The 20,918-nt window shown below is 39.4% G+C and overlaps 1 protein-coding gene and 1 long non-coding RNA gene across 2 annotated transcripts; one reads left to right on the forward strand and one right to left on the reverse strand.

The window, feature by feature from the left end:
* Positions 1 to 632: 632 nt before the first annotated feature.
* LOC146713354 (alpha-tectorin-like) lies at positions 633 to 15,671 on the reverse strand. The gene is made up of 19 exons (XM_085447391.1): positions 15,589 to 15,671; positions 14,973 to 15,048; positions 11,408 to 11,499; positions 10,895 to 11,119; positions 10,152 to 10,226; positions 9,898 to 10,003; positions 9,642 to 9,771; positions 9,271 to 9,508; positions 8,899 to 9,049; positions 8,684 to 8,771; positions 8,515 to 8,577; positions 8,128 to 8,327; positions 6,511 to 6,642; positions 6,230 to 6,417; positions 5,918 to 6,069; positions 4,222 to 4,467; positions 3,946 to 4,108; positions 2,142 to 2,234; positions 633 to 791 (listed from the first exon to the last, which is right to left on the reverse strand). The coding sequence occupies exons 2-18, from the start codon at positions 15,016 to 15,018 to the stop codon at positions 2,142 to 2,144; spliced, it is 2,388 nt and encodes a 795-aa protein (XP_085303517.1). The 5' UTR covers positions 15,019 to 15,048; positions 15,589 to 15,671; the 3' UTR covers positions 633 to 791.
* A 3,420-nt stretch (positions 15,672 to 19,091) lies between these two features.
* Positions 19,092 to 20,282, forward strand: LOC146713355 (uncharacterized). Its single transcript, XR_014919270.1, has 2 exons — positions 19,092 to 19,302; positions 19,578 to 20,282. It is a non-coding gene; the product is annotated as an uncharacterized LOC146713355 (long non-coding RNA).
* Positions 20,283 to 20,918: the final 636 nt, after the last annotated feature.

The raw sequence follows: 20,918 nt of genomic DNA on the forward strand, positions 1-20,918 counted from the left end.
CACATTCAAAGCACATTAGCTCACATTAGCTAAGCCAGGTCTTTGCGAGGAAACTAACCAATTGAAATAAACTCTACCAATTCTGCCATGATGAATGGTCAGTTATCCAGCCTGAATTATGCCAGAAGCTTGTTGATGGATACCAAAAGTGTTTGGTTGAGGTCAAACCTTCTGAGACATTTAACCAAATACTAGTGAGGATGTAAGTATATATTTAAGTCTTTATGCATAGTTTTCGACCCTGTGTGAATTAGAGAAAATTCCAAATAAATTCAAACTTGAGCACCCAGCTCTTATTTTTTAAAGTAATTAAAGATGTATGCTATACCATCATTCCACCATCGAAAAAGGCCAGTTCCAATAACTTATTTAAAAAAACCAAATTACCATGACATTCATGATGAGTGTGTATAAACATCTGACCACAACTGTATGTTTAAATGTGGAATGAATGGGTGGTGTCTGTAACACTAATATTAGTGCACATCTTTTCATTTTTCTAAGCCCGTCAGCTTTTCAAAGCCTCTGAATGTATTGCAGGAAATATTCATTAAAGCTGAAAAGACTGGAGTTCAAGCTGAACAGTTTCAGAGCCAAAAAGTAGAAGTAATGAAATTCTGGAAAAACACAGACTGGTTACCACACGCTTTATTTTTCCATCCTTTAGCAGAAATAGTACAAGTATAAAGGAGATGGATAAAAGCAGCATGTCTCTTGTCTCTGCGAACACTGTCACATTAGGTCAGCACTCGGTTGGTCAGTCAGTCCATCAAAGTCACCGTGGAAACCACCTGAGAAGACAACCAGAGTAAACTGTGACTGCTGTTCTTTCTGTCACAGACCTTGGCTCCTTTTCACAAATCATATCCCAGTTCTTCTGTTGGAATCATCTGTGTTTGAGGATGACCTCTGCCCTGATGCTGGACTGTCAGGTGACGTACAGTGGTGTGAAAAAGTGTTTGCCCCCTTCCTAATTTCCTATTTTTTGTGTATTTGTCACTCTTAAGTGTTTCAGATCATCAAAAAATTTAAATATTAGACAAAGATAACATGGCCCTGTATGAAAAAGTATTTGTAATTAAATAGAAATTTTCTAACAAACTGAAGCAAGCTAAGAGATCTCAAAAAGCAAAACAACATACCACGATCCAAAGAAACAGCTGATAAACAAAGTAGGTGACATCTCTCAGTCTGGAAAGGGTTAGAAGGCCATTTGTAAGGTTTTGGGACTTCAGTGAACCACGGTGAGAGCCATTATCCACATATGGACAAAACCTCGAACAGTGATGAACTTTCACAGGCCAGCCTACCAAAATTACTGCAAGAGTGCATCAGCAACTCATCCAGGAGGTCACAAAAGAACGATTCTTGACCTCAAGCTGAGATCACGAACAGATGGCCGTATATTCCCACTTGGGTTCTGCAGGAGGACAATCATCCAAAGCACAACAGCAAGTCCACCTCAATGGCTTAAGAAAAACAAAATGAAAACTTTGGAGTGGCCAAAGTCAAATTCCTGACCTGAATCTGATTGAGATGCTGTAGCATGACCTCAAAAAGGTGGTTTAGGCTTGAAAATCCTCCAATGTGGCTAAATTACAACAATTCTGCAAAAATGAGCGGGCCGAAATTCATTCACAGCACTGTACAAGACAGACTGCCATTTATGGTAAACGCTTCGTTTCAGCTGTTGTTGCTAAGTTTGGCCCGACCAGTTATAAGGTTTAAGGGAGCGATCACTTTTTCACACAGGGCCATGTAGGTTTTTTCCTCTTAAAATTTTAAATTTAAATTCTTTTGATGATCTGAAACATTTAAGTGTGACAAATCTACAAAGGAAATAGCAAATCAGGAAGGGGGGAAACACCTTTTTGAACCACTGTATAAACTAGGACATTTTATTCACTCAACAGCTTATCAGGCAAAGTTGGAAATACAAACCCATCAGTTTAGGTGGGCAGAAAACTTAACTCCAGTAAAAATTGCTAACATATCTGTAATGTCTCTTTCCACCTCCACCAGTGAGGTTTCCTCAGGCATTTTTCCTCTTTCTGAATTTCTTACTTAAACTTCACTGTTCTCTTCAGCAATCACCACATAACATATATGATGGTAAATCACAAAAGCCGATTGTACCTTACCTAATAAGTCCAGGACACGCTGATGAAGGCTGGAGCTTCAGGTTCATATGTCAAACTGGCAGATCTGCGTACCCGAGCAGGTGTGTTACACGTCTGGAAGTTAAAGACAAAGTCCAGGCTTTACAAAACCAAGAGTGATCCATTCATTTAGGACTGAAGCCACTGACAGCAAACATTTCATCTTTTGTGTCAAAACCCTCCAATTATAACATTTTTATTGAATCTGATGATAGTAGTCTCTGAAAGTCGATCAGCATCTATTATATATGGGTCGATTCATCTTTTAAAAATGATGAATTCCGGTGATAACAATGAACAGCATCAGAAACAGCATTTTCAAAAGCTGAAGAACCTTTTAACCCTTTAAGACCTACCATAGAACCAAGGCCGCCAAAGCTTACTTTATATTTTTACATGCTGTAGTGCCATTTTTGGGAGCATTTCAAGTTGCTATACATCAATACAACTGTTATAGCCCAAATTTTAATAATATTTATGCATTAAATCCATATTAACCACATAAATTGCAAAAAAGTGCAATAAACTACAGAAAAATTGAACATCGTTTTTGTTTTGTTTTTTTACATATATTTCTACTTGGAGAAATTTAAGAGGTTTATCCCTCAAAACTTTAAATACAAAAAAGTTGCAAAAAATAGTTTACAACCACAGGAAATTTAATTTGAGTGTCTTCATAGTTTTATTTCTGAGATACACCAATTTTTATATACTGCAGAAAAATTGAAAAACAATCCTATAATGCAAATTTGCAAAGAAAACAGCATGTGCATCAAAATAAACTATTTAAAGCAGCGCAATTTGAGTTCTAAGCATCACAGAAACTATTCAGAAAAGCATAAAGTCAAACATGACTTTTAAAAACACCAGTATAGGCTTTTAAGGCCTACAAGTAAAAAAACTACATTTTCCGCGAAAATGACGTCACTTCCGGTTTCGGGCAGGTAATGGCGGACATGCGATCGTTCGCGCCGACGTCTATTTCAATGTAGGAAGTGTTACGAACAGCTGATCGGATTGGCAAAGTGTGTTTCTGGAATATTACATTTTTGTTCCTGCAAGCACTTTTTATGCAATTTTTGCAAAGCTATATGTGGAAGGAAACCGTGACCTAGCACAAGCTGATGGCATAAGATGTAAGTACAACCCCTCCGGTTTCATATGCAAAACAAAATTATTGTGCTAGCTTACATGGTTCCGGTTCTACAGGGATTTAAAAATAGTTACGCAAAACGGAGCGTTGCTGCTCCGACCGCCTTTAAAGGGTTAATGCTTGATGCACTGCACCCATATCTAACAGCTCGGGCAAATTAGGAAAAAAAAATCTATGGTGTCATGGACAAGAAAGTCTACCACAACATTTTAGTGCATTATGGAGTCTCTTCTGGACCGGAGCTGATTAGTCGTGGGTTCATATACCAACAAGACATTGACCCCAATCATAAGTCAAAGCTGTGCAGACACTATTTGACCAAGAAAAAAGAATGTGAAGTTCTGGACCTGATGAAATGGCGAAGCGAAAGGTCAGACTTCAGTTCTGTTGAGCAGATTTGAGATTTAATGTATTCAAAGACAGCTCGTTTTATGCAAACCAATTCTCTGTGGACATCTAGAAGCTATTTGGACATCAATAGCAAAAGACACTATGGATAAGGAACAGTAAATAATGCGCTTCAGTGCTTGAACATTTGCACACTGAAGAGAAATGTCTATGTGCAGAGCAATGTCTCATGAAATCAGAAAAGATGGCCAGATTTGGTATATCTTTCTATGAACATTTGCGTACCGGGATGCAGTTGTTCCCCTGTTTGGGACACAGGTGGAGTTGGCAGTGAAGGAAGATGTCACTAGAGCCCCCAGTGAACCGGAACATGTTGAAGGAGAAGTAAGTGGAGGTTGCCAGTCCGTTTTCCTCCACCTGCACCGTCGGGTCAGCAGGGTTTGCACAGCTGATCATAAGCAGGAAAATAAACTTTGTTCAGGAGTCCATAATAGTGATCAAAAGGAGTTGAATTAATCTCTGAGCAGCAGCGAGCAACCACCACCTCTGAGTTTCTCTCACCCGTTAATGATCAGATCATGTCTTGGACTGCTGGTGGGTGATGCCTTGTCAGTTGCCCAGCAGGAGTCGGTCACCACACTGACCATGCTTCCATCCAAGCCATCGGTCTTCAACACCATCCAGATTTTCTCGTTCAACTGCAATTCACTGTTCCACTCCACAAGTTGTGTGCGGCCGGCATCAGCGTAGGCCTTGATAGTCAGAGTGTAATTCCAAGCTCCAGATGTGATGCGCTGTGCAACGGACCTGCAGAATGCACACATTTACACTGTTGTTAACAACAATCCCAACTAGGGCTGCTCAATTAATCGAATTTTAATCACGATTACGATCTGGGCTTTCAACGATCATTAAAAGTGACTGAGCCGATTATTAGCCCCTCCCTCATTTACCCTTAAAGGCCGGTCCGTGAAAATATTGTCGGGCATAAACCGGTCCGTGGCGCAAAAAAGGGTGGAGACCGCTGATTAAGAGGACACGAGGGAAGCTCGGAAAGCTAAGCAGAAGTTATTTGGAGAGGAGAGTGACTGCCGTTGGTTGAAAAGAGAGGTAAAAAAAAAAAAGAACAAACTTCATTGGTGTTGCACACTATTTTATATTATTTTTTAAAGTCATTGTTAACCCTTTAAATCCGGTCAGAGCAGCATGCTCCGTTTTGTGTAACTATTTTTAAATCCCTGAAGAACCCTGAGCCGTGTAAGCTAGCGCAATAATTTGTTTTGCATATGAAACCGGAGGAGTTGTACTTACATCTTATGCCATCAGCTTGTCCTCGGTCACGGTTTCCTTCCACATAAAGCTTTGCAAAAATTGCATAAAAAGCTCTTGCAGGAACAAAAACATAATATTCCAGAAACACGCTTTGCCGATCCGATCAGCTGTTCGTAACACTTCCCACAGTGAAACAGACGTCAGCGTGAACTATCGCATGTCCGCCATTTCCTGCCCGAAACCGGAAATGACGTCATTTTCGCGGAAATGTAGTTTTTTTTACTTGTAGGCCTTAAAAGCCTACACTGGTGTTTTTATAAGTCATGTTTGACTTTTCTGAATAGTTTCTGGGATGCTTAGAACTCGAATTGCACTGCTGGAAATAGTTTATTTTCATGCACATGCTGTTTTCTTTGCAAATTTGCATCATAGGATTGTTTTTTCGTTTTTCCTGCAGTATATAAAAATTGGTGTATCTCCAAAATAAAACTATGAAGACACTCAAAATAAATTTCCTGTTGTTGTAAACTATTTTTTGCAACTTTTTGTATTTAAAGTTTTGAGGGATAAACCTCTTAAATTTCTCCAAGTAGAAATATATGTAAAAAAAACAAAAATTATTTTCAATTTTTTTGTAGTTTATTGCACTTTTTTGCAATTAATGTAGTTACTATGGACTTAATGCATACATATTATTAAAATATGGGCTATAATAGTTGTATAGCAACTTGAAATGCTCCCACAAATGGCACTACAACATGTAAAAAAATAATATAAGCTCTGGCGGACTTGGTTCTATAGTAGGTCGTAAGGGTTAAATAAATATCGTCAAATAATCGAGATCTCAATTTCAGTGAAAATAATCATGATTATCATTTTTGCCATAATCGAGCAGCCCTAATCCCAACATCTTAAAATACTTGCACTGTTAGCAATGCCCACATTTTAACAAATATTCAAACAATACCTAGCAGCCACTACAAACCAGTCTCTGATTCTGAAGGTTGCAGTGTGGATGCTTGGCTGACTGTAAACACAGGAGAAGTCGATCTGGACTTGGTCTTTGCGAGTGATGACGTCAGAAGAGTAATTCTGGCTCCTGATGGTGTTCTTATAGATGATGTAGCTGTTGTTGGTCTGCAGGGTCACATAATCAGATACTAAGCAAGTTCTTCATTGTTTCATCTTTAACATCTGATACTGTTTAAGATGTTGACTGACTGGTATAAACTTCAGATGACCAAAAATTTTAGAATTCACAGAGATCAAAGCTTAAACAGCAGGAGATGAAACCCACCGTGACCACCGTCCCACATCTCTTGCTGCTGTTGAAGCTGAAGGTCACCATGTGGGTGAGCTTGTCCACCCGACCCCTGCAGGTCGGGTCGTTGAGCTGTAAAGCAGAGTAATTGATGTCTTTGTCCTCCAGGAGACAACCGACCAGAGTTAGTGAAGCAGAGTTCTCCTTGCAGACCGTTGCATCACCTGAACGTCACAATATCAGTCAGAAAAATCACAGTTAGAAGCTTTCCTACATTATTCAGCCCTGTTGTCATGGTGATGTCACAGCTGTCGTACCCAAAGAGTTGTTTGCTTGGTACTTGGAGGCAAAAATGGCCCGACAGAAGCAGCGAGTGTCACCACTGACCGTCTTCTCACCACAGAACTCGTGATCGCTGCAGGTCCTGTCCTGACAGAAGGCCTCAGAGGCTACAGAGGAACACACTGATCTATTATCCTGAAAACATGGGAGCTCTAAAAATCCACAGTTCAGTTCTTTAACAAAGGAGAGCTTATTAATAGGGGTGGGTTTTGATTAGTGATTTATCGATTAAAATCGATTCTAGCTTGGATAACGTGATATCGATTCATTAAAATCCTGAATCGATTTTTTAATCTAAATTTTAATTTGCCCGAAAAGCCAGAATCTCAGGTTAAACCTCACAAAATTTCAACAACCACCAAACAGCTAAAACAGTAAATGAGAGCAGGTACATGGATTCTGCACAAAGACGTAAACACAAAGCGCGGACCCGCGGATCAGGATCAGAATCAGTGAGATGTTGCCTTTCTCACCCGACGGCACGGACTGGGGCTGAAAGTCGACAGCTCGCTGATTCTGATGTTTCGGCGGGTCCACGCTTTGTGTGTACGTATTTTTTGCGCTAGATTCCGAAGCTGCAGGTTTTCACTGAACCAGCCGCAAAAGAAGCAGCAAACTACGCTTCACATTTGATAAACATCGACGTGAATTTCCTCTGACTTTTGCTGTTTTGCTTCCACCACGATACAATCACACTTCATGCACAGCTCTCTCTCTCTCTCTCTCTCTCTCAGTCTACTTCAAGAACAGTTTTGTTGAGCTAGTTAATAGGTATGCCCTCATTGTCATCTGTTGTGATTTTATTTTGAAAGGATGCTTCCTGTTATGCTGCGGAGTATACGCGAGAGTTCAATAAACAAAGTCACCTTTTGGTGTGAATGTTCCCATGAAAGCCGATGCCCCACGTGTGATTATTCCTCCGTCTAGATAATAAGTATCTTCAATATTCATGCAGATTCTGCTGGAAGACCCGTCTCTGCTAACAAGTTTCCAGTCTAAAAATCTGTTTTCTTCATTATTCGCTTGCGCACAAGTCTACCATTGTTTACAGCACTGTTGGCCGCTGTTTTTTTCCTTTTACTTACTTCCGAAAAGAAAAGCTAATTTCTGCTGTTCAATAGGCTACTGAACAAATTTAAACTTTTTAAAATTGTGCAAAATTGCAAAACGTTTAGCTGTGTCTCTAATAAAACCTCTGTAACTTTGCTCTGCTTCACTTCAGCAGCATCAGGTAATGTTCATATGCTGATTAATGGGTTTCTTTCGTTTTTGATCTACTACAGAATATTTTTATAAAATCTCAGGCCAGGAAAATCACCTTCATGTTTTTCTGTGTTTTATCCTCAGTTACTTTGACACAAAGGTATCTGCTGTGATGCTTACACCTTTGATAAAGTCTCGCAAGTGTCAGCTTTCTTTTTATAGATATAAAAATATAGAAATGTACTGATGCATGATCTGAATTATAATATTTCTGACTGTCTGAGGCCAAATTTCCCCGATTCAAATCAAATCGAATCGAATCAGAATTGAATCGATTCTAGAAATCAGTGACAATCTGACGTCTTATTAAGGTCTTATTAACATCTTACAGCAGCCGGTCTTTGATGTCCAGCCATCCAGAGCGTGGTTGTGTAGACTGCAGGCTCTGGCGTAGGCCTTCAGGAACTGACAGTTGAGTCCGTCCACTGCAGGATATTTACACAAAGTGTCGGTGCAGGCGGTTATGTAGGGCTCTGGGTCGATGTCAGTGTTACAGGAGGAGAAGGGCGCCTCCTTCAGGAGATTACAGCTGTACCACAGATAGAGAAACAAAATTGAAGACAATAAAATAATAATCTGTAATCAGTTGTGTTTATCTTCCATCTATGCTACAGTCACATGTGATGTACCATGTAATTTACAAGACAGATCAACACACATGTTTTTTATTACGTCAAAGGGTAAACAGATCCTGCCTTGTGGATCAGTCTGCTCACCGTTCAGTCACACTGTTGCAGTCGATCGTGCTGTCAGCAGTCTCACTGTACTGCATCTTACAGCTAGGGGGCGACAAACAACAAAGTTCAGGCTCATTCATACAAACAGAATATCTGCAACATCAGCAGCAGCAGTCAGAGGGACTCTGAGCTTGTGATGAGGTCTTACCTGGTGGAGCTGTACTCAGAGAGCCTCAGGTCACTCAGAGACCTGCTGGAGTTTCCACACAGACCCTCCACAGATGAACCAGCAGGTCCTGCACAGGATCAGGACAGAATGAGTCAGATCAGCATCAATATTCAAACTGGAGGAACACAGCAGCTCAATAAATAACAGCACAGTTTACAGTTTACATTACATGAGTTAAACTTTATTTTCTGTACCTTCTAAGAGGATCTGTGCGGTGTTGCCATCAAAGAAGACAGAGATGTTGAGGTTGGTGAGTTCGGCAGTGACTCCAGTTTGGTCCTTAGAGAGCTGCACACCATGAACCAACTGAGGTGAGCTGCTGAGGGTCAGTGTGGAGTCGTCCAGCTGCATCACAGCAGAGACAAAGTGGAGGAAACACTGAGTGAAACATGTCAAACACACAAACAGGCTGATTTCACAGCAACAACCACTGAGTTCAGCAGCTCTGAAAGAACTGCTTCTAACAGCCCTGAGAAGAACGATGCGAGGAGACACAGCAGAGGATGAGGGAGGACTTTGGATCAGACTCCACTCTGACACATGAACTGTGGCTGTAGGTCGCTTACCTGAACTCTCCCACCTTGTTCCAGGTGAATGTCATGCCCGTCCACACGCAGCGTCACACTGTCCAAAAAGCTCACATCTTTACGACGTCTGTCCCTGAAGTTCCCCAGAACAAGGAAGTCTGGGAGTGACGGAGTCGAGAACAGAGAGTATGCACAGCGATCCTGGATGGAGTTCATATGGCCGTGGACGTCGATGACAGTGGGGCCGGTCACAGTGCAGGTGGAGTCCAACACACAGCTAACAAAGGCAACCAACCACAAACATCACCATGAGTTGCTGCCAAAGAAGGTTACCCCAGGGGACCCTCTATTTCTTAAGTTATTTCACTGTAGAACCTTTTAGTAACAAAATATGAAGAGAAAATATTTACATGCCGTTGCCTTGACAATGCTCCAATGGACCACAACCAGAGGTCTGGAGGGTTGCAGTCTCAGAACAGGTGACACTGGAGCAGATTTGTGGGTCAGAGTTGACCACAGTACCAGGTTTATACACAGTACCTGGGAAGAGAGGCTTCACTTTAGTTCAACAGTTTTCCAACTGTAAGTGCAAATAAAACAGTAACAATCAAATCTTTCAGAATTACATAATCCCAAAGTCACGGTAGGAGTTTAAGATTCACTAACCTGAGTGTCTGCATCCACTGATATCTATGGTATGATTTTGAGACTTGTAAACAATGTTATTAACCTCTACTTTGTTGATTACGACATCACTGACCTGAGTATAGAACTAAACAGAAACAAACACAGCTAATGTTATAATCACAGAACAGAAAGAACTGACATCAAGCTGAAAACAGACACAAATGTTGGCATTAAATATAAAGTATTTAACATATTACGTCAAAGTGTTATTGTTCATATACACACAGACTCACCGCCACTAAACCAATGCCAGCTGCTTCCAAAAACATAGCTGCTTCTGTCCCAAAGTTGAATAGGTGTAAGCTAATCTGTAAACAGGTTAACAGGAAAGATTCAGTCACTGTGAAGAAGTTTCATCTGAAAGTGTTTAGAAAAGCTCAGGTTCACAACATTAACATTGGGCCTGTTGAGCTGCATTGCTAAAACATTTTGAATTTCATAATGGAGTGTTTCCATATGCTATAAAAACTACAGTCATCACACATGTTTTTAAATCAGGTGATTATATAACCAATCATCAGACCAATCCTTCTGCTAGCAACAAAAATAGCAGAAAAAGTGATTTTTAAACAAACACGATCATAATCCAACATGTTGTCATATACTGAAGTGGTATCCATGCAAGTCTCTGTTTTCATGGTCTGTATTGTCTTAAAGTGCTTCTGTTTTCAATCTTTAATAGTTGCTTTTGATGTTTAGTTTGTTTGGTTATGATTATGCATTACTTTTACCATTCACATGCGTTGGTCCTGTCTCCTGTCTACGCTTAGATGCCTTTGCATCTTTGGTTTTCCTTCACCCTTCAGGTGAAAACTAGCCTGTACGGCTGCATCTGACATACTCATGTTAATTAGTCTACAATGTCCCTTTAAAAAATAAAAAAAACATTTTTCATTTTATGTTTGTTTTCAGTGTTGATTGAAACTATTCATTTTAGGCACACCCTTCAGGCTTTGTGATGCAGAGCAGGACTCACCTTTGAACTGCTGATCTGCATGGTTATTTGCACACTGCATCTCAAACTGTTCTGAATTGTTTGTGTTTTATTTTTAACCCAACGTTCAAGAACAGACTCTGCTTGAACTATATTAAAAGCTGCTCTCCTTTTGTCAGGTGAGTTCCCCACGATGCAGTCGCCTTCATTCCTAGGGTCGTAAAACTTGTCAAAACACATCACAATGTCTCGTCTTGTGAAGGTCACCTGTAAAAATCAGAGACACAACAAATCAAATAGCAAAATATTTTGTGGGTTTTTTTGTCATGTACAGCTGAACTGTTGGTGCTCAGGTTTCAGTCAGAGCTCTCGCTCTTCTTCAGGAAGCTGCATCAGGTGATGGTTACATACTCAGCATCACTGCAGAGGACATTAATAAGACGCTGATCTCTGAACTCTTCACTCAGTCTGCAAACATCATCTCTGCTACAGGTGGAGATTAAACAGCAACAACACATAAAGCTCTGCTAAAACATCAGGCTTCATACTACTCACATAGAGCTTCTCGTACTTCTGTCCATAATATGTGATGGGACATGAGCTGATGTCCACCACTGAAGGCTGAGTGACTGACTGTTGCTGAGCACCTGAAGACACAGACACACGTGAGAGGTGTGAGCTGCAGCTTGTTAGCTGTTAGGACAAACAAAGGTTCACATTCACGCATTTGTAGAAACAAAGTATTCGTACAAGTTGCCAAAATCTTGGAAAAGGAGGGTAGATTACAAGTTAAACTTGGGGAACTTATATGGATGGGTATAGTAGACTTAACTTTTTTATTACTTACTCACTTTACACTCTCATTTGTAATAGCAGAGCATACTCGATGCAGCGATGGACAGCCGGATAGGTCATGATCAGTCTCATAGCTGGTGTAAAACAACTATTCAAATTATTTTGCTAAAGAAATAGGGTTGATGGATATATGGGGACTTATGAAGTCTTATCTATGTTACGGTAGTACATTAACATGTACTCTCACGACAGGCCTAAACACTAAAGTACAGAAAGGTTACTATGTTGTAACTTCAGATATTGCATCGTATAGATCAGCTATGCAGTGTTTGGAAAAGAGAATGAGAGCTGTTTTGATCTGAATATGTTGAGTTGATAACATTCAGAGTGCCAGTGAGGCTAAAACAAAGTAAAACAAAATGTATGAAATACATGACAGGGACTCACAGATAATCAGGGTGAAGCTGAAAAACCAGTAACAGACAGATATGGACAGGGAAAAAACTCCAAATGCAAAGACTGGAGGTCCACTACGAAGCAGGATTCAAGGCAAGGCAAGGCAAGGCAAGTTTATTTGTATAGCACAATTCAACAACAAGGTGATTCAAAGTGCTTTACAGAGACATTAGAAACAAAAAAAAAATAAAAAGCATGATTTAAAATTGATTAAAACAAGCAAATAAACTAACTAACTAATTAACAAATCAAATCAAATCAAATCACTTTTTATTGTCACATCACATGTGCAGGCACACTGGCACAGCACATGCGAGTGAAATTCTTGTGTGCGAGCCCCACAAGCAACAGAGATGTGCAAACACAACAACACAAACGAGCAAAATACAAGAATGGCCAACCTGAAACTAATAAAACAAACAAACAAACAAACAAACAAACAAACAAACAAAACAGTATATAAAATCAAAACAGATAAAAACAGAACAGTAGATAAAATCAGTAGTTAAATGTAAGTTTTGAAATTTAAGCTTAAAAGTGTGGATTCAATCTTATTTACGCTGGGTTTCCTGTCCTGTGAAAGTGTGACTGGGGCATATCATGATGGTAACTAATACTGCAAACCTAACCTGCACTGGGTAAGAGATCAGTCACCTATTCTCCAGAAATGAGCTTGGCCATTTCTGGGAGATCCCTCGGACCTCTGTATGGCGAGCAGTGTTGGTCAAGTTACTTGAAAAAAGTAATCAGTAACTAATTACTGATTACCTCCCCAAAAAATAATGCCGTTACTTTACTGATTACTTATTTTCAAAAGTAATTAATTACTTAGTTACTTAGTTACTTTTTAAAACACGATTTACAACCTGAATTGGTGATAAAGCGATAGATCTTTCAGCCCAATTCTACTTTTTCTGCATAATCCATCATACAAAATGTAATCAAATGGAAAAGTCTCTTTTTTTAAACTTGTTTTATCAGTTTTAATCTTTTAACTTTATGCATCAAGCAAAACTTAAATTATATGCACCATTCTCTGACTTGAAGAAATTAGTTTAACATTTAAACCTATTTTCTGCACATTCCAGCACATAAAATAAAATATTTTTTTGTGTTTACACTCAGTCTTTCAAATAGATGCAAGTAAAACACAGCAGAAAATAAATAAAGTCAAAGACTAGCGGTCCTGTTGCTCTATTTTCACCTGTGAAGCAGGACTGAGGGTAGGCGGAGGTTTACCCTGGTGCAGGTGAGCCGCAGCGGTCAGTTGAAGAATCTGCGAGTTTCTCTGTGAGTTTCCCATTACGTGGTAGCGCACTCGGTGCTTGCTTGGAAGTTTAGGGGGTTTTTTTTGCTGTAAAAAGAAGTTTTCTTCCCACGCACGATGGACGCTAATGTTTTTGTCACTTTTTATGGAATCAAACTCAAAGTAAGGTCAGTACTTCCACGCTTTAAACGCTGCACGCTCATACTCTCTCCCACAATCGATATATGATCCATTGTTGATCTGCACACAGCTGTTGTCACCAACGTCGCGCTCGCTTACGTCACTGTCATGACACATTCTCGCAAAAAAATCACGGTTTTAGTAAGGCAGTAACGCAGCGTTCCTATATGGGAAAGTAACGGTAATCTAATTACCGTTTTTGCAATAGTAATCCCTTACTTTACTCGTTACTTGAAAAAAGTAATCAGATTACAGTAACGCGTCTGATGGCGGGTAAGGAGGGTCTAAACTTTTTCAATGACATCTAATGTTTTTGTATTTCTCTGAGTATCAGTTAAGAAAAAAAAAAAGATTCTCAACTTTATTTGCTGATTTTCTCCTGGCTGGCTGCAGATATCTTAACACATCTTTTCTGTTTTATAAGCATTAATATATTATTCTAAAAGAGAGCAGATATTTGTATTGGTGACCTTGTTAAACATTTTTCAGTTTTACTAACTGAAGTGCTTGAAGTATAAACTTTTAGTACTATATATTTCTCTACAGTGCCTTTCTCTTCACACACACACTGCTATTTTTGTGTGTAGCGATCCATATTTTCCCCATGGTACAGTTTTATCTTCCTGCATCCAGTAAATATGGAAGCTTGTTTCTGCCACTGAAAAAAATGCTGTCAGTTAACTGCAAGTTACACTTTTGGTTTATTGTCTTTAAATTTCAATTTAGTAACTCAAGTTTAGGATCAGGACTAGGGGTTATAATTTGTCTGAGTCTTATTAGTTCAAAATGCCACGAAAATAACTCAATATTAACATAAAACAGGACTTGAAATGTTCAGTTATTACGTGAAAAGTTTAAGATGAGTGAGTTAAATTGAATGTGAACAGAAAACAGGAAATAATTTCTTCCACATAGACCCAAAACTATATTTACTGTGTTTGGACCTTTAAGGACACAAACATGTTAAATGTGAGCAAAATGTTAGTAAAGCTCAGTGTTTTCAATGCAAAAAAGACCATAGCATTGTCAAACGCGCCAAACCTTCCACGAGAAAAACATAGAAACTAAAAGACAAGACAGGGGGTTTGAAAGAGTTCAGGGAGTCGTGTTGAATGTAATTAATGAACCATCAGATTGATGGATGGGCAGATGACAGAGATCTACATCCCTTGAACTCTTTAAAAATGCTTGTTTGTTTGTATGATTGTTTATTCTAAAATAAAGATATGAAAGCAAGGATCCCAGGAAAATCTGTCCATGTTTGTCAGATTATCAGCACTTCAAATGGCCTTCACTGTCCCTCCTCACTTCAGGTCATTTGGTCTTTGTTCCTCAGTCTCTGATTATCAGTTCCTGAATACTAATCACCAAATACTCAAGTCTAGTAAGGATACTTTTAAAGTAGCTGCGGTGCATGCTTACCTGCCAGTACAATGAATGCAGACAGGAAGAGCAGTGGGCACAGCATGTTGGAGGGAACCAATCGCCTGACAAAGACCTGAAAGAAAAAAAAACACAGTTGGACGTCTGTGATTGGACAGAAAGTAGCACAAACATCAAATGGTAACACTTGGAGTTATTACTGTACATCATCTGTAAGGTTAGGAAAATCCCAGCATGCAGAATGTTTGAAATTATGACTCTGAAGATGTCACAGAAACAGACTAACTGAACAATCATCACTGTGCGAGTTAAACATCTCCATGCTCCTTCAGCTGTCAGTGAAATTTGTCTCCTTGCACCAACACTTGGCACATTTCCTCTCTGAATCTAAGTTTATTTTCTCATTAAACACCAAACTTCAAAGAAGAGAAACATAACAATATGAATAAAAGACTGGAGGAATGCGTATCATGAGCAAAAAAAACAAAGAAAACCCTGAATTTATCCTTTAAAAGGAGGACTCGGCATTTAAAAGTTCTAAAAGTCAGTGTGCGAGTTTTGCCCACTCCTTCGTCTGTCTGTTATTTATCCTGTTAAAGCCACAGAGATGCCCGTCAGTGACTCTTTATTGTTCTACTCGTGCAGCTCGTCTTACCTTCTGGAGCTCTGTTGGAGGATGAGGAGGGTGGAGGCTGCTGCTAAGGAGGCTGTCTGGTGATGGTGTCTCTGTGAGCCGTCCGTCTCTCTTTATTTGGATCCTTCCTGCTGTCCACACCCAGGTAGAGAGGAGGGCTGGAGGAGCTACCTGATGGGAACCTCCCACTGATGAATCAGCCTCTTACAGAGAGACACCTGAAATAAGCCCCCGAGAGCTTCAGGTGTTTTTTGAAACCTTTCAGCATATAACATTTATGTCTTCTTAAATGGAATAAAATTAGACATAATTCCTTATGAATTTTGATTGCTGAGATTTTTCTAGTGACCAACATCTTGTCCCGGTCCCGTTCGTAATCTCAGCTTTCTAATCACCACGTGGCTGCAAACACAAGTGCACACGGGCAAGAAAGTCGTCAAGGCCACCAAGATACAGAGACGGCAGAGATGGAGGAGAGTCCCAAGGCTGGAACGTTTGAGGCCAGAGATATCGTATCAAACAAAAATTCCTTTAGTTCACTCCTTGTGCTGAAAGTTTTCGTGTCACCCTCACTGCACCTCATCTTTGGGATGACTGTGTATTCACACTGTTAGAGTCCTGTTAATGCCATCATATTACAACAACTTTAATCTACATCTGCTTCTGCTCAGACTGTACCTTTTTAGGGACCAGGAACCAGTGGGGTAGAGAGGAGGGCTGGAGGAGCTACCTGATGGGAACCTCCCACTGATGAATCAGCCTCTTACAGAGAGACACCTGAAATAAGCCCCCGAGAGCTTCAGGTGTTTTTAGAAACCTTTCAGCATATAACATTTATGTCTTCTTAAATGGAATAAAATTAGACATAATTCCTTATGAATTTTGATTGCTGAGATTTTTCTAGTGACCAACATCTTGTCCCGGTCCCGTTCGTAATCTCAGCTTTCTAATCACCACGTGGCTGCAAACACAAGTGCACACGGGCAAGAAAGTCGTCAAGGCCACCAAGATACAGAGATGGCAGAGATGGAGGAGAGTCCCAAGGCTGGAACGTTTGAGGCCAGAGATATCGTATCAAACAAAAATTCCTTTAGTTCACTCCTTGTGCTGACAGATAAACAAAAGATTAATACACTAATCAATTTTTGTCAGAAGCACGTCGCATATGCCAGCAACACAACTCTGAGTAGCTACAGAGAGACTGATTAAGCAGTAAGAGTGAGTTACCCAGAATTAAACACAGATCGGCCACAACTGTTATAGGTAAAAATGGAATAATGTCACTCTTTCACTGGCTAATATGATCACTTCACTGTAGGTCATTAGTCGCTCAATGAACATTTCATTAAACAGAGCAGGAATGTTTAAAACAGCGTGTTCAAACATCCTAGTTTTATTTTGAATGCTCACATTACTTCTTACTTTGCAAAAACACAAAACTAGCAGGGTCAGAATTATTAGTGTCACTGATGCTAACAGTCAGCTGTGTGTGGTCTCTGTTGGATAACAGCCTGAACCGAGTAACCCCAGCCTATTCTTCTTTTGCAAAATTCTCAAGCACCTCCAGATTTGACGATCATCTTTTATGGAGCTCGGTCTTCAGTTCCCTCCACAGATGTTCAGCAGGCTTCAGGTCAGGACTTTGTGCAGGCCAGTCAGTAATGCTCATTGTGAGCTGGTTTTTCATCGCCTCCTGAAGGAGCCACGTCTGTTTTGTTTTGCGGTTATGTTGGAAGACAAAGTGAAGACCCAAGCACAGTTTTGCTGCTGACTGCTTGATGTTTTCCTTCAGGGTTGTCACATTTTCTTTCTTCATGTTTCCTTCCACTATGAAGCATCCTCACCGTGTTTCACTGTGGGGACGAGGTTCGCTAGGAGTTGGTTGTTCTGGGGTCTTTAGACACGTCTCTCACTAGTTTTCTGTCCAGTCTTTGAGATCTATTCCTTCCAGTCTCTGCCAGGCTTGTTCTGTACTGTCTGGCTGTCTTTGAATGTATCGATGATCCTTCTCACTCCACTTCTTGACACCTGGAAAATTTTTGTTAATGTTGTATTTTTAGCTCCAGCTTTCTGAGCCTCAGCAAGTCTTTTTCTCAAGTCTAAACTGATTTCTTTTGGTTTTGACATAATTTATCTGTGTAAGTTGAAAGATAATCCTCAGTTTTAACTTATTTCACAAGTTTTGTGGATTTCAAGTTAAACTAGATCATTTGCACAGCTGTGGCTTAATAAAAAAGTATTTTTTTCAGGACGGGTTTGATTACAATTTTGTTGTTCTTGACAATAAGATTCTGAAACAGAAATAATTTAGGCTTACTTAAGAAAACTAGTATGTTTACACATGCCATGTTGAAGTTTGAAAAGTTTTAACCCAAATTTTAAATTTTAGCGGATGAATGGAGGGAACATAACAGGATGTAAAATATTGGTCATTACATTTAAAGATGTTAGAAGGATCGTTGTGCTTAGTCTTTGGACTCACTGACCCATTGATCCAATCCTTTGTGAGCAGGTTTTCTGATGTTTGACAAAATTCTCTAGTAAGTGTCATTAGCATCAGCTTCATGTCAGAATTATTGGGTGTAACAGATAGAAAAGCTCCCACAGTCCCTTTATCAGCCCTCTGAAATATCAAAAGATGCATTTGAGTACACAGCATGTTTACAGGTTATCGTGTCAGTGTTACGTAGTTGTTATCAGTCCTTAACACACTCATCTGAAAAACCCCATTATACGTCATGTTGCTTTGACTCGGTGTAGACACAGATACAGGATGTGGAACAGTTTGGATAATAAGGACTTTAGTGTACATTTTGTTCCCACTGGGATTTTATTACAGCTAACAACAATACGCACTTTACATTCTGAAAGCCTTCCTTTACTCTGACATTTGGGCTCTGAATCAAGAACCGTTAAGTTTGTACATGCTTCTCTGATGGTGAACATCTGTCGGCGTATGCTTATGTACTCGGGCTAACAAACTGCACCACAGAAAGTACACTATGTGTACTTTCAAAATGCATTTCTTGCAAAAATTTAATTTTTGTCGTATGTACATCATCTTCATCACAGTCTCACTTTTTCAATCACATGACATTTTACTATGGTATTCTGGTTGTGCTTTTGTGCAAGAACACGTATTTTAAACTGGCCAGACTGCATCAAGATGGGATTTTAGTGGAGCCGAGTGTAAAATGAGGATCTTTCAGTGCAATGATGTCATTTTGCATGCACTGAAAGTTTTCGTGTCACCCTCACTGCACCTCATCTTTGGGATGACTGTGTATTCACACTGTTAGAGTCCTGTTAATGCCATCATATTACAACAACTTTAATCTACATCTGCTTCTGCTCAGACGGTACCTTTTTAGGGACCAGGAACCAGTGGGGAATGTAGACAATTTAACTTTTAACAATTTTACTTGAGTGAACTATGTGAAAACCTCCTTTATTTGAAAGGAGTCAACAAAATATTTGCAAAAACACAAAACTAGTTACAGTATCATCATGCAAGGACACAAAGACAATTTTTAGGTATTTTGAGATTTATAAAAACTTGGATGAGACATCTAGAATGTCAAGGCTTGGGAGGAGCAGATATAAGGGCGCATTTCACATTTGATTTTGAGGAAATCAACATACTTTGGGTAAACCATGTGGAGCGATTCTCACAGAATCATAAACACAAAAAACTTGCTGTGCTACAAATTGAAAGACATCACCACTGTCGTGAAGGTAAATGCTACTAATTAGTGAACTAAATGACACATTCAGAATACTTTATTAATCCCTGAGGAAATTATGTGGTTACACATAATTAATGTTAATTAATGCAAATCAAATTAATTTGATTTACATTAAAATTAATGTAAATGTCAATGAAAAGGTGACAGGCATGTTTTCTGGAGTGCATCTTGCCAAAACACCTAGTGTGACAGACCTCATTCCAAAAGGTTGGACAGGATGTGAGATTGAACATTACACAACTTTTTATTTATGTCTGTTCCCAGAGGCCATTGTTGAGTTGTGGGCAGTACACCATCGACAGCTGGAGTGCATCTAGGATCCACCATACATGGAAATTTTTAGGTGTAGGCTGAATTCCAGTGTTTTCTGACAGGATGTCAGGTAAAAGGTGTATTGTGTATATTTGTCTGTAACAAGTTAAGCATGTGATCGTGTTATCATTGTCATTAATTTGATGATTATGTTTAGGTCCCCACTGTGCAGCACAGCTTTATCGCTGCAGTGTGAAGCTCTGACAGGAGCTCGGTGCTGTATTTGGTTGTCAGGGATGAAACACAGGGTTGTCTCTGCGAATGCTTCAACTCTAACTGTTTGGAAAAACTGTTAAATCTAAACTTTGATTGTGTCCTCTGTTTTATGTTATTTGAATTTTCTTTTAGATGTACATAACTTTAATCATCAGCTGTAGTTTTTAAATGTACTTTAGAAATAAACTTGACAGATAATTATGACATTTTTGGTTTATTTTGAGTTGGTGTGCTTGTGCTTTCCTTGTGCCATTGTTGATAATTTAGTTCAGCTGGGTCTCGTTCTACATGGCTGTCTGCACTTCCCTGAATTTCCCTCTGTGTATACTTCAGTTGCCACATTCTGTATATACTAGAGATGGCACGATACCACTTTATATGTCCGATACCGATATGAATCCGATATAGTGTATTTTTTAATCATTAAAAATGTTTTTTGAATATCTTGCTGCATTTTGTATAAGTTCATTCTCAAGTTTAAAAAACAAAACACTAAAGCTATTCTGTTATGCCTGTATGCAAAAAACACACTGCACTCAAAATATTTCATAGTTCAGCAATACTGATCAATCTAATAAACTTAAATCCTCCATCCTCTCTATTCTGGTATTTTAAAGAGTACTTGGCAAAAACATTAAACAGCCAACTGAAATAAATTTTTCTAATGTTTAAAGTGTCAGGAGGCTTTTAAGAAACTGAGTGGAAGGACTTGCTTCTAGGAGGACTTTGAGTCACCAAATACATTTCTCACTTCAAAAATGATGTGTTCAATTTATTTCTAGAAGCTCAAAATCATCTGCAAGTATTCAGGCCTTTATTTTACCTCAGATACACAGCTAGAAGCTGCTCCTGTTCCCTGTCAGTCAGTTCCCTAAAATTACTTCTCTGCCTCCACAGATGTCTTCCCAACTCTGCTAACCAAACCTCAAACTGCCCCACTGACATCCTGAAAAATGCACGAAAGCGGTCATGGTACAGATTTAAACTCCTGGATCAAATCTCACCGGCGTTCTTCTTGTGAGAAAGTGAACCCAAAAACTCATCCCAAAAAATTCTGAAATTCTTGTAGTCTTTTTG

Source organism: Copadichromis virginalis, linkage group LG3 (genome assembly GCF_057382275.1).
Source record: "Copadichromis virginalis isolate Kocher_CV1m ecotype Utaka linkage group LG3, C_Virginalis_male_GT1.1, whole genome shotgun sequence".
Classification (NCBI taxonomy): domain Eukaryota; kingdom Metazoa; phylum Chordata; class Actinopteri; order Cichliformes; family Cichlidae; genus Copadichromis; species Copadichromis virginalis.

What these genes read in the sequence shown, in the direction of transcription:
- LOC146713354 (XM_085447391.1), bottom strand. Translation starts at nt 15,018, where the DNA reads ATGCTGTGCCCACTGCTCTTCCTGTCTGCATTCATTGTACTGGCAG. An exon ending in GACATCAAAGACCGGCTGCT is followed by an intron (nt 6,643 to 8,127) that starts GTAAGATGTTAA and finishes GTTCCTCTGTAG; the next exon opens with CCTCTGAGGCCTTCTGTCAG. An exon ending in CATGATCTGATCATTAACGG is followed by an intron (nt 4,109 to 4,221) that starts GTGAGAGAAACT and finishes GCTTATGATCAG; the next exon opens with CTGTGCAAACCCTGCTGACC.